Here is a 14,305-nt window from a genome sequence, read left to right on the forward strand (position 1 = left end):
TAAAACAACAGTGCGAAACCAATAAAAAGGTCCTGGTATGACGATTGCAAACAATACAGTACTACAAACACAGCAAAGTCCCTGGATCGCTAAAGCAATGGTGAGCATTGGTCAAGAGCACTTAGACCGACTCGAGGATGTAGACAGTCAGCTTATTACTGGCTGCTGTACAACTGCATCCGTAGAGCGCTGCAGGGGGAAGGCAGCTACCCATGCTTTGCGTGAAGTGGTTATTTTAATGCTCTCCTGGTGTGGCCTCCCATCCTCCATGCTCCCTAAGCTTCAGCTCATCCTTTTCCTATCCCGCACCAAGACCCGCTCACACATCGCCCCTGCCCTCGCTGACCTAAATTGGCTCCCAGGCCGCCAGTGCCTCAGATTTAAAATTCTCATCGCGTTTCAATCCCTTTCCTCTCTCTATCTCTGTCACCTCCTCTAACCCTTCCACCCGCCGGAACTCTCTGTTCATCTGAACCTGGCCTCTTGTGCTTTCTCCCCTCTCCTCTTCACCCCACTATTGGCGGCCATGCCTTCAGCCGTCTAGGCCCTAAGCTCTATAAGTCCCTCCCTTACCTTCACCTCTCCACCTCTCTCGCCTCCTTTAAGGCCCTCCCTGCACGCCACCTCTTTGATATAGAAACATAGAAGATAGGAGCAGGAGTAGGCCATTCGGCCCCTCAAGCCGGCTCCGCCATTCAATGCGATCATGGCTGATCATCCAAACTCAGTACCCTGTCCCTGCTTTCTCCCCATATCCCTTGATCCCTTTAGCCTTAAGAAATATATCCAACTCCTTCTTGAATATATTTAATGAATTGGCCTCTACTGCCTTCTGTGGTAGAGAATTCCACAGGTTCACCACTCTCTGGGTGAAGAAATTCCTCCTCATCTCAGTCCTAAATGGCTTACCCCTTATCCTTAGACTGTGACCCCTGGTTCTGGACTCCCCCGCCATCGGGAACATCCTTCCAGCATCTAGTCTGTCCAGTCCTGTCAGAATTTTATCAAGGTTTTGGTCACCCTTCGTAAACTCCTTCTTTGGCTTAGCGTCCATTCTATTGATTACGCCTCTGTGAATGACTTTGGGACGTTCTTCTCCATCAACCGGGTTGTATAAACACAATTTGTTGCTGTTAATGTGTCACCAGTTAACCACAGGGTTTCCAGAAGCTGCGTTTCCCGTTGATCAGGTGATGTTTTACTGCACAGGCCAATGAGACATTTTTGTTGTTGAAACTCTGTTATTAGTTTCAATAGGTTTGGTCATTTTTCGTAACCGTCTAGTTAATGATCAATGAAGAAATGCTAATACTGATTACACGACTCCCCCTCCATTTGGTCTGTGATTGCAACTGGGTCAAAGTAGCTGTGCGTTTTCAACAAGCAACCTGACCACTTGGCGCATGGAAATCGAGTTGACACTAGTGTGAGACTCTTCAAGTGTCAGAGTTACAGAAATTAGCGGGATTTGAGTGTATCCAGGACGCCATGCTAGCACTTTATTCAGTGGTTCTTGCTTGCTGTTATCTTGCAGGCGGATTGGTGGGACAGGTAAGTTGACCTTCGGTCTATTAGTACAGCACCTCGATAACGGCCTTGCAAAGACCCTCCCCCAGTCGAAGCTGCACGTCAGACAGACCTTGCATTTCTGTAGCGCCTTTCACGACCTCAGGACGTCCCAAAGCGCTTTACAACCAATGAAGTACTTTTTGAAGTTCAATCACTGTTGTAATGTAGGAAACGCGGCAGCCAATTTGCGCACAGCAAGCTCCCACAAACAGCAACGTGATGTTGGTTGAGGGATAAATATTGGCCCAGGACACCGGGGATCACTGCCCTGCTCTTCCTCCAATAGTGCTGTAGGATCTTTTACGTCCATCTGAGAGGGCAGACGTCACATCCGAAAGATGTTGTTGGCAGCTTTGGTGTCATAGAGTCATAGAATGGTTACAGCACGGAGGAAGGCCATTCGGCCCGTCGAGCCCGTGCCGGCTCTCGGCTAGTCCCACTCCCCCGCCCTTACCCCGTAGCCCTGCAAGTTTTCTTTCCTTCAGATACTTATCCAACTCCCTTTTGAAAGATAAGATTGAGTCTGCCTCCACCACCCTCTCAGGAAGTGCATTCCAGATCCTAATCACTCGCTGTGTAAAAAAGCTTTTTCTTACGTCGCCTTTGGTTCTTTTGCCAATCACCTTTAAATCTGTGTCCTCTGGTTCTCGACCCTTCCACCAATGGGAACAGTTTCCCTCTCTCTACTCTGTCCAGACCCCTCATGATTTTGAACACCTCTATCAAATCTCCTCTGAACCTTCTCTGCTCCAAGGAGAAACAATCCCAGCTTCTCCAGTCTGTCCACGTACAGTAATTGAAGTCCCTCATTTGTTCAGAGATAATAGATACCTTCAGTATTCTTCTAATACTGGTGGTATTAGACGTATAATGGGAGGGATTAGAAGATTTTCTTTCACGCCAACGATGGACTGTGGAATACATTACCTCAGGGGCTGCTGAAGCTGAATCAATCACAGAATTATTAATGGATAAGGGGAGAGAGCATGGAGGGGAGGGAAGGGTTCAGAGTAGGTAGCTCTGATGTAGAGCTAGCCCTGGCTCGGCAACGATGGGAGGAATGGCCACCTCCTGCGTTGAAAATTTTTATGATTCTATGTAGATTTTAAAACTCAATTAAGGAGGAGAGATAACATAAACTAGGTTTGTATTCCCTGGAGTATAGAAGGTGAAGAGGTGATTTGATTGAGGATTTTGAAAGGAATTGATAGGGTGTATCGAGAGAAACATTTTCCGCTGGTGGTGGGAGTCTAGGACAAGGGGACATAACCTTAAAATCAGAGCCAGGCCATTCAGGAGAATGGGAATCTATTAATCTTATGTATGGCAATGCAGACGTTATAGCGTCTCCTTTGAATGTTGCCTTCATCTGGGAGTCCTCCACTTGTAGGCCAGTCAGCCCCTCGAGCCTGTTCCACCCATTCAATAAGACCACGGCTGATCTGTATCCTATCCCTATTTACCCGCTTTGGCTCCATATCCCTTAATACCCTTGGCTAGCAAACATCTATCAATCTCAGATTTAAAATTAACAATTGATCTAGCATCAGTTGCCGTTTGCAAAAGAGAGTTCCAAGCTTCTACCACCCTTTGTGTGTAGAAGTGTTTCCTAACTTCACTCCTGAAACGTCTGGCTCTAATTTTTAGACTCTGCCCCCTAGTCCTAGAATCCCCAGCCAGTGGAAAGAGTTTCTCTCTATTTACCCTATCTGTTCCCCATAATATCTTGTGTACCCACCCTCTCCCCAAACTGGGATTTCTTTCGCAGAGCGAATGAGGTGGAAACCTCGCAGATCTCGTTTCCACCCCAAATTTCAGCCCCTCCACCCACCCACCAGGATCTTGTCGCACTTCCGCCCTGCCTCAGTCCCTCCCCCTCCTGGAATTATAGGCAGTAACTGACTGCTTATTTAGTTTAACCGCATCCAGTCCTAGTTAACCCAGTCCTATTTCCATATTTAACTCAGTCAAAAGCAATTCCTCCCCGGTCAGATGCAACTATCAGGAAAGATTGAGCAAGCTGGGACTCTCCTCTCTGGGAAAGAGGAGACTCTATACTGGTCAGATCATTTATAATTGAGTGCAGCTGACGGTGGGGGATGAGTGGGGTGGCGGGGGTCTGCGATTCTCCCAAAATAAAATCACTTCCAAAGGCCTTAAACCCAAACTGAATCCAAGGTGCAAAGTAAACACTCCAAAAAAGCGTGCCAGAATATAGTCCTATGTTCCTATATACCAGAGTATATTGGCCTTGGAGGGAGTGCAGCGTAGGTTTACCAGAATGATACCCGGACTCCAAGGGTTAAGTTACGAGGAGAGATTACACAAATTAGGGTTGTATTCCCTAGAATTTAGAAGGTTAAGGGGTGATCTGATCAAAGTTTTCAAGATATTAAGGGGAACAGATAGGGTAGATAGAGAGAAACTATTTTCGCTGGTTGGGGAGTCTAGGACTAGGGGACATAGTCTAAAAATTAGAGCCAGACCTTTCAGGAGTGAAATTAGGAAACAGTTCTACACACAAAGGGTGGTAGAAGTTTGGAACTCTCTTCCGCAAACAGCAATTGATGCTAGATCAATTGTTAATTTAAAATCTGAGATTGATAGATTTTTGTTAACCAGAGGTATTCAGGGATATGGGCCAAAGGCGGGTATATGGGGTTAGGTCGCAGATCAGCCATGATCTCATTGAATGGTGGAACAGGCTCGAGGGGCTGAATGGCCTCCTCCTGTTCCTATGTTAGAACATAAGAACTAGGAACAGGAGTAGACCATTTGGCCCTTCGAGCCTGCTCCACCATTCAATAATGGCTGATCTTCTACCTCATCTCCACTTTCCAGCAATATCCCCATATCCCTTGATTCCCCTAATATTCAAAAATCTATCGATCTCTGTCTTGAATATACTCAACAACTGAGCCTCCACAGCCCTCTTAGGTAGAGAATTCCAAAGATTCACCATCCTCTGAGTGAAGAAATTTCTCCTCATCTCAGTCCTAAATGGCCGACCCCTTATTCTGAGACTGTGACCCCTGGTTCTAGACTCCCCAGCCAGGGGAAACATCCTCCCTGCATCTACCCTGTCAAGCCCTGTAAGAATTTTATTTGTTTCAATGAGATTACCTCTCATCCTTCTAAACTCTAGAGAATATAGGCCTAGATGGGACGGAAAGTAGTGAGTGAGGAGGACATAAAAAACCTGCAAAGGGACATAGACAAGCTAAGTAGGTGGGCAGAGATTTGGCAGATGGAATACAATACTGGAAAGTGTGAAGTTATGCACTTTGGCAGGAAAAATCATAGAGCAAGTTATTATCTTAATGGCAAGAAACTGGAAAGTACTGTAGTACAAAGGGATCTGGGGGTCCTGGTGCACGAAACTCAAAAAGTTAGTATGCAGGTGCAGCAAGTGATCAAGAAGGCCAATGGAATGTTGGCTTTTATTGCTAGGGGGTTGGAATATAAAAACAGGGAGGTATTGCTGCAGTTGTACAAGGTATTGGTGAGGCCGCACCTGGAATACTGCATACAGTTTTGGTGTCCATACTTAAGAAAAGACATACTTGCTCTCGAGTCAGTACAAAGAAGGTTCACTCGGTTAATCCCGGGGATGAGGGGGTGGTCATATGAGGAGAGGTTGAGTAGATTGGGACTCTACTCATTGGAGTTCAGAAGAATGAGAGGCGATCTTATTGAAACATATAAGATTGTGAAGGGGCTTGATCGGGTGGATGCGGTGAGGATGTTCCCAATGATGGGTGAAACTAGAACTAGGGGGCATAATCTTAAAATAAGGGGCTGCTCATTCAAAACTGAGATGAGGAGAAACTTCTTCACTCAGAGGGTGGTAGGTTTGTGGAATTTGCTGCCCCAGAAAGCTGTGGAAGCTACATCATTAAATAAATTTAAAACAGAAATAGATAGTTTCCTAGAAGTAAAGGGAATAAAGGGTTACGGGGAGCGGGCAGGAAATTGGAAATGAGTCTGGGTTCGGAATGGTCATGGCCCTGTGGGTAGTGGAGCGGGCCCAGGGGCCGTGTAGCCTTGTTCTGCTCCTACTGTGTTCTAATTCTGTTAGATTTCAGGAGATGGTTTTATTCCTGTTCCTGGCTGGGGTGGAGATCGCCTTTACAGAAGGTAAGTACTGTAGAAAATATAGGGACAGAGTGATCTCCTGGAAGAATTTCGATCGCCTAGATGGGTCGGAGAGGAATTTCCCAGATTTTTTTCTCCCAAATTGGCCATTGGGTCTTTATCTGGTTTTTCGCCTCTCCCGGGAGATCACATGGGTTCGGGTGGATGCAGAGTGATAGAAGATTTGAGGTTAGGATCAGATCAGCCATGATCTTATTGAATGGTGGAGCAGGCTCGAGGGGCCGATTGGCCTACTCCTGCTCCTATTTCTTATGTTCTTATGTTCTTAGTCTACTCAGTCCCATGTTCCTAGTCATCACGCTCACTTAACTCTGTCCACTTCCATCAGTCTGGTCTTGGATGGATTACAGCATATGAAGTTGGTTTGTTTTCATTCTTTTGGCAATTCCTAGAAACATTAGGAACAGGAGGAGGCCACTCTGCCCCTCAAGCCTGTTCTGCCATTCAATTATTCCATGGCTGATCTGTATCTCAACTCCATTTACTCGTCTTAACTCCATGGGGGAAAAATTCGGTCTCGCCCCGTTTGGGGCGCCATTATCAGCCGTGCGTAAAGTTTAGCGCCTGGCGCTAATTATCGCCTCCGACGGCAAACTTGGCTTTTATCGCCCCTGGAGATGATTGGAGCGCTAAATCAGGCGCTTCACACCTGTCTTAAGGCGCAAAGGCCGAGGAGCGAGGCACTAACTCGGAGCGCTGGCGAAGCAAGGAAGGGCAAATCAAAATGAACCTGCAAAGTTCTGCTCAGTACTCAAAACTCCTTCACACAGCGTTGAATCTCTCCAGAAGTCTCTCTCTCTCTCTCTCTCTCTCAGAATGCGTGATGCACAGATGTCACCAACAAAAAAAGGCCGGAAGCGGTCGCCTTTAAATAGCGCTCCCCCAGTCCCTTTCTGACTATAAAACGCTCCCCTCAACCTGTTGTTGCTAGCGGCAGGCGGTAAGGCAGGGGGCGCCACTCAATATCCAGTCCGGGGCGCTACCGGGGCGTTGCGCACTCGACTGACGTCACAATCTGCCGGCGCAGGAGATCGTGGCGGCAGTGTTTAGCGCCGCCGCAAAATGTCTAGTTAATTTCGCGAGTGGCTCAAACATCGCCGCACCCGGGCGCTAGTTGCTCTGCGCCCCATTAGCTCCCTCTTAAGGCGCTAACGGGAGGCGCAAACAACTGAATTTTTCCCGCATATCCCTTATACCCTTACCCAACAAAAATCCAACAATCTCAGTCTTGAAAGCTCCAATCGTCCAACAGCCTCTTGGCGGGCGAGAGTTCCAGATTTCCATTACCCTTTTTGTGAAGAAGTGCTTCCTGATTTCCTTCCTAAATAGCATATTTTTAATAGGCCACAGTACTCTAATTTTATGATTATGTCCCCTAGTTCTTGATTTTCTCATCAGAGGAAATAGTTTGTCCGTATTTTCCTACTCTGTTCAATGGGAGGAGAAGGCTCCATGAATATCCCCATCCTCAATGATGGTGGAGCCCAGCACGTGAGTGCAAAAGACAAGGCTGAAGCGTTTGCAACCATCTTCAACCAGAAGTGTCGAGTGGATGATCGATATCGGCCTCCTCCTGAGGTCCCCACCACCACAGAAGCCAGTGTTCAGCCAATTCGATTCACTCCACGTGATATCAAGGCAGGGAGGGAAAAAGGGGGAGGTGGAGTAGCTGTACTTATTAGGGATAACATAATGGCAGTAGAAAAAGTGACATAGATATCAGCAAGACAAAAATAGAATCCATATGGATAGATATATAAAAGATAATAAAGGATCGCTCACACTAATAGACATAGTCTACAGGCCAACTAATAGTGGAAGGGAGGTGGAGGAAGAAATATGCAGACAAATTAGGGAAATTAGTAAAAAACGTAGAATAATAATCATGGGGGATTTCAACTACCCCAATATTAATTGGACAGAAGAGTTAGCTAAAGGGGATAAGGGAATGGAGTTCCTACAATGTGTCTTCTTCTTAGGCAGTCCCTTGGAACCGAGGATGACTTGCTTCCACACTAAAAAAGAGTTCTCAGGTGACTGATGAGTCCAATGCGGGACCTACAGTCTCTGTCACAGGTAGGGCAGACGGTGTTTGAAGGGGCGGGTGGGTGGGGTGCTTGGGTTGATGTGCGCTCCTTGCGCTTGGCTTCCGCTTCTTCCTAGCAAAGAGAAGATTGTGCCTGACTAATTTTTTGAGTAAATCATAGAATGTCTACGTGAAGAGATTGTGTATCTTTTCTGTGTCTTTTTAAATGTCACGATATATTACACCTTGTGGCCGTAAGGAGACACAGAAAGATACACACGGCAATTCAGCAGCAGAATAATGTATGCGACATCCAGGACAAAGCAGCCCCTTGATTGGCACCCCATCCGCCACCTTAAACATTCACTCCCTCCACCACCGCCGTACCGTGGCTGCAGTGTGTACCATCTATAAGATGCACTGCAGCAACTCGCCAAGGCTTCTTTGACAGCACCTCACAAACCCGCGACCTCTTCCACCTAGAAGGTCAAGGGCAGCAGGCGCATGAGAACACCTCTCTCTCTCTCTTAGGCAGGCCCTCGGAACTGAGGATGACTGGCTTCCACACTTAAAATGAGTTCTCAGGTGACTGATGAGTGCAATGTGGGACTTACAGTCTCTGTTTCAGGTGGGGCAGACGGTGGTTGAAGGGGCGGGTGGGTGGGGTGCTTGGGTTGACGTGCGCTCCTTCCGCTGTTTGCACTTGGCTTCCGCTTGCTCCCGGCGAAGAGACTCGAGGTGTTCGGCGCCCTCCCGGATGCTTCTCCTCCACTTTGTGCGGTCTTGGGCCAGGGATTCCCAGGTGTCGATGAGGATGTTGCACTTTTTCAAGCAGGCTTTGAGGGTGTCCTTGAAGCGTTTCCTCTGCCCACCTGGGGCTCTCTTGCCATGTCGGAGCTCCGAGTAGAGCGCTTGTTTTGGGGGTCTCATAGAAACATAGAAGATAGGAGCAGGAGTAGGCTATTCGGCCCCTCGAGCCTGCTCCGCCATTCAATGCGATCATGGCTGATCATCCAAATTCAGTACCCTGTCCTTGCTTTCTCCCCATATCCCTTGATCCCTTTAGCCTTAAGAAATATATCCAACTCCTTCTTGAATATATTTAATGAATTGGCCTCTACTGCCTTCTGTGGTAGAGAATTCCACAGGTTCACCATTCTCTGGGTGAAGAAATTCCTCCTCATTTCTGCCCTAAATGGCTTACCCCTTATCCTTAGACTGTGACCCCTGGTTCTGGACTCCCCGACCATCGGCAACATCCTTCCTGCATCTAGTCTGTCCAGTCCTGTCAGAATTTTATAAGTTTCAATGAGATCCCCTCTCATTCTTCTAAACTCCAGTGAGTATAAACCTAATCGACCCAATCTCTCCACATACGTCATTCCTGCCATCCCAGGTATCAGCCTGGTGAATCTTCGCTGAACTCCTTCCATGGCAAGAACATCCTTCCTCAGATAAGGCGACCAAAACTGCACACAATACCGAAGATGTGGTCTCACCAAGGCCCTGTACAACTGCAGCAAGACATCCTTGTTCCTGTACTCAATGGCCACTACGAAGGCCAACATGCCATTTGCCTTCTTAACCGCCTGCTGCACCTGCATGCTTACCTTCAGCGACTGGTGCACAAGGACACCCAGGTCTCGTTGCACTTCCCCTTCTCCCAATCTATTGCCATTCAGATAATAATCTGCCTTCCTGTTTTTGACACCAAAGTGGATAACCTCACATTTATCCACGTTATATTGCATCTGCCATGCTTCTGCCCAATCACCCAACCTGTCCAAATCATCCTGGAGTTTCTCGGCATCCTCCTCACAGCACACACGCCCACCCAGCTTTGTGTCGTCTGCAAACTTGGAGATATTAAATCTAGTTCCCTTGTCTAGATCATTAATATATATTGTGAATAGCTGGGGTCCTAGGACGGATCCCTGCGGTACCCCACTAGTCACTGCCTGCCACTCGGAAAAAGACCCGTTTATTCCAACTCTTTGCTTTCTGTCTGCCAACCAGTTCTCTATCCAAGTCAATACCTTGCCCCCAATCCCATGTGCCTTAACTTTACACGCTAATCTCTTATGCGGGGCCTTATCGAAAGCCTTTTGAAAGTCCAAATACACCACATGCACTGGTTCTCCCTTATCTATTTTACCAGTTACATCCTCAAAAAATTCCAGTAGTCAAGCACGATTTACCTTTTGTAAATCCATGTTGACTTTGTCCGATCCTGTCACTGTTTTCCAAGTGCTCTGCTATTACATCTTTTATAATGGACTCCAGCATTTTCCCCACTACTGATGTCAGTAATTCCCCGTTTTCTCTCTACCACCTTTTTTGAATAGTGGGGTAACATTAGCTACCCTCCAATCCATGGGTACTGTTCCAGATTCCATCGAATGTTGGAAGATGATCAGCAATGCATCTACTATTTCTAGGGCCACTTCCTTAAGTACCCTAGAATGTAGATTATCAGGCCCTGGGGATTTATCGGCCTTCAATCCCGTCAATTTCCCTAACATCATTTCCCTACAAATACTGATTTCTTTCAGTTCCGTATCGGGCATGCGGACAATGTAACCCGTCCATCGGAGCTGATCGAGCGTGGTCAAAGCTTCGATGCTGGGGATGTTGGCCTGAGCGAGAACACTGACGTTGGTGCGCCTATCCTGCCAATGGATTTGCAGGATCTTGCGGAGGCAGCGTTGGTGGTACCTCTCCAGTGCTTTGAGGTGCCTGCTGTACATGGTCCATGTCTCTGAAGCATACAGCAGGGCGGGTATCACTGCTGCTCTGTAGACCGTGAGCTTGGTGCCGGGTTTGAGGTCCTGGTCTTCAAACACTCTCTTCCTCAGGTGACCGAAGGCTGCACTGGCACACTGAAGGCGGTGTTGGACTTCGTCATCGACGTCTGCCCTTGTTGACAGTAGGCTCCCGATGTATGGAAAGTGGTCCACGTTGTCCAAGGCCTTGTTGTGGATTTTGATAATCAAGGGGCAGCACTGTGTGGCGGGGGCAGATTGGTAGAGGACCTTTGTCTTACGGATGTTTAGTGTAAGGCCCATGCTCTTGTACACTTCGGTGAAGGTGTTGATGATGGTTTGGAGTTTGACCTCCAAGTGAGCACAGACGCAAGTGTCATCTGCATACTGTAATTTGACGACAGAGGATGGGACGACCTTGGATCTGGACTGGAGGCGACGGAGGTTGAACTGTATCCCCTTTTTTCTGTAAATTAGCTCCACTCCAGCGGGGAGCTTACTGAGGGTGAGATGGAGCATTGCAGCAAGGAAGATCGAGAAGAATGTTGGTGCGATGACACAGCCTTGCTTGACCCCGGTCCGTACATGAATTGGGTCTGTGGTGGAACCGTTGGTCAGGATCACGGCTTGCATGCTGTCGTGAAGCAGGCGGAGGTTGGTGACAAACTTTTGAAGGCAGCTGAATTTGAGGAGGACACTCCATAATCCCTCACGGTTGACAGTGTTGAAGGCCTTTGTGAGATCAAAGAAGGCCATGTACGGCGGTTGGTGCTGTTCCCTGCATTTCTCTTGTAATTGTTGTGCGGTGAAGATCATGTCCATTGTGCCCCTTAGTGGGCGGAATCCGCATTGCGACTCTGGGAGGAGCTCTTCGGCCACTGGGAGAAGGCGATTGAGGAGGATTCTTGCGATGACTTTCCCTGTGGCAGACAGCAGGGAATCTCCTCTGTAATTACCGCAATCGGACGTGTTACCTTTCTTGAAGATGGTCACAATTACGACATCTCTAAGATCCCCTGGCATGCTCTCCTCCTTCCAGATAAGAGAAATTAGTTCATGAATTTGCGCCAGTAGTGCTTCTCCGCCATGCTTTAGTGCCTCGGCAGGGATTCCATCTGCTCCTGAGGCCTTGTTGTTCTTCAGTTGTCGGATGGCCTTTTCAACCTTATGCCTGGCTGGGGTTGTGCTGAGATGGTGGTGGGTAGCATGCTGCGGGATGGAGTTGAGGACACTCGCTTCGAAGACAAAGTCTCGGTTAAGGAGATCTTGGAAGTGCTCCATCCTGCGGGCACTGACTGCCTCTCTGTCCTTGAGGAGTACCTCTCCGTTCTTGGCCCATAGTGGGGTAGAACCTTGGGTGCTTGGGCCGTAGATGTTCTTGACTGCGCTAAAGAATCCACGCACGTCATGGTTGTCGGCTAGCTGCTGGATCTCCTGCGCTTTCTCCACCCACCATCTGTTCTTTAGGTCACAAGTTTTTTGTTGGACCTCGGCCTTCAGGCATCTGTAGAGCTGCTTTCTTGCTCTCGAGTTCTGTTGCTGTTTCCAGATCAGGAATGCCTTGCGCTTGCATAGCAGAGGCATTACTACACATATTTAATAATTCGTTAAAAAAAGGTGTAGTGTCAGAGGACTGGTGGATAGCTAACATAATACCAATATTTAAGAAGGGGGATAGAACATTTCCAGGGAATTATAGACCAGTCAGCTTAACATCAGTGGTAGGAAAAATAATGGAATCCCTACTAAAGGAGAAAATAGAAGAACATCTAGAACCAAAAATATAATAATGAATAGTCAGCATGGATTTCAAAAGGGAAAGTCTTGCTTGACCAACCTCACTGAATATTTTGAAGAGGAAACATAGAGAGTAGACAATGGTAATGCAGTAGAGGTAATTTATCTGGATTTTCAAAAGGCCTTCGATAAGGTACCCCATAATAGACTGATGAATAAGGTCAGAGAATGCGGAGCCAGGGGACAAGTAGCAGAATGGATAGCTAGCTGGCTTCAAGACAGAAAGCAGAGAGTAGGGGTAAAGGGTAGCTGTTCACAATGGCAGAAGATGGGCAGTGGTGTTCCACAAGGATTAGTGCTGGGACCACTGTTGTTCACAATTTACATTAATGATTCAGACTTACGAATCAAAAATACAATTTCTAAATTTGCGATGACACCAAATTGGGGGGGATAGTCAATAATGAGGAGGACTGCAACAAATTACAGAAGGACATTAATAAACTTGCAGAATGGGCAAATAATTGGCAAATGAAGTTCAACACAGATAAATGTGAGGTATTATATTTTGGTAGGAAGAATAGGGAGGTCACTTATCACTAGGTGGGGTAGAGGAACAAAGGGATCTCGGAGTACAAATACACAAATCACTACAAGTTGCGACACAGGTTAGCAAGGCCATAAAAAAAAGCAAACCAAGCACTCGGGTTTATTTCTAGAGGTGTATAGAATTGAAAAGTAGGGAAGTTATGCTAAACCTGTATCGAACCTTGGTTAGACCACACTTGGAGTACTGCGTACAGTTCTGGTCACCATATTATAAAAAGGATATAGAGGCACTGGAGAGGGTGCAGAGAAGATTTACAAGGATGATACCAGAAATGCGAGGGTATACATCTCAGGAAAGAATGAACAGGCTGGATCTCTTTTCTCTTGAAAAAAGGCTGAGGGGTGACCTAATAGAGGTCTTTAAAACTTTGAAAAATTTTGATACAGTGAATACAGAGAGAATGTTTCCACTTGTGGGGAAGAGCATAACTAGAGGCCATCAATATAAGATAGTCACCAAGAAATACAATGGGGAATTCAGAAGAAACTTCTTTACCCAAAGAGTGGTGAGAATGTGGAACTCGCTACCACAGGGAGTGGTTGAAGCGAATAGTATAGATGCATTTAATGGGAGGCTAGACAAGCATATGAGGGAGAAGGGAATAGAGGGTTATGCTGATAGAATTAGTTGAGGAAAGATGGGAGGAGGCTCGTGTGGAGCATAAACGCCAGCATGAACTGGTTGGGCCGAATGGCCGGTTCTGTACCGTATATCCTATGTAAGAAATGGCTGAGCGCACTGGATACAGCAAAGGCTATGGGCTCTGACAACATCCCGGCTATCGTGCTGAAGACTTGTGCTCCAGAACTAGCCGCGCCTCTAGCCAAGCTGTTCCAGTGCAGCTACAAGACTGGCATCTATCCGACAATGTGGAAAACTGCCCAGGTATGTCCTGTCCACAAAAAGCAGGACAAATCCAACCCGGCCAATTACCGCCCTATCAGTCTACTCTCAATCATCAGCAAAGTGATGGAAAGTGTCGTTGACAGTGCTATCAAGCAGCACTTACTCACCAATAACCTGCTCACTGATGCCCAGTTTGGGTTCTGTCAAGACCACTCGGCTCCAGGCCTCATTACAGCCTTGGTCCAAACATGGACAAAAGAGCTGAATTCCAGAGCTGAGGTGAGAGTGACTGCCCTTGACATCAAGGCAGCATTTGACCGAGTCTGGCATCAAGGAGCCCTAGTAAAACTGAAGTCAACGGGAATCGGGGGGGGAAAACTCTCCACTGGCTGGAGCCATACCTAGCACAAAGGAAGATGGTTGTGGTTGTTGAAGGTCAATCATCACAGCCCCAGGACATCGCTGCAAGAGTTCCTCAGGGCAGTGTCCTAGGCCCAACCATCATCAGCTGCTTAAACAATGACCTTCCCTCCAACATAAGGTCAGAAATGGGGATGTTTACTGATGACTGCACAGTGTTCAGTGTCATTCACAACTCCT

At 47.2% G+C, this 14,305-nt stretch overlaps 1 protein-coding gene across 1 annotated transcript in view; it reads left to right on the plus strand.

The window, feature by feature from the left end:
* Nucleotides 1-1,367: 1,367 nt before the first annotated feature.
* Nucleotides 1,368-14,305, plus strand: part of hgfac (HGF activator) — a 113,105-nt gene continuing 100,167 nt past the window's right edge. Inside the window, exon 1 of the mRNA XM_085975404.1 lies at nucleotides 1,368-1,551. Coding sequence (XP_085831530.1) covers nucleotides 1,489-1,551 — 63 coding nt within the window. The 5' untranslated portion in view covers nucleotides 1,368-1,488. The remainder of the gene's footprint in view (nucleotides 1,552-14,305) is intronic.

The sequence above is a fragment of the Somniosus microcephalus genome, chromosome 1, assembly GCF_052327205.1.
Source record: "Somniosus microcephalus isolate GS21.2 chromosome 1, FLI_Smic_1.0, whole genome shotgun sequence".
Classification (NCBI taxonomy): Eukaryota; Metazoa; Chordata; class Chondrichthyes; order Squaliformes; family Somniosidae; genus Somniosus; species Somniosus microcephalus.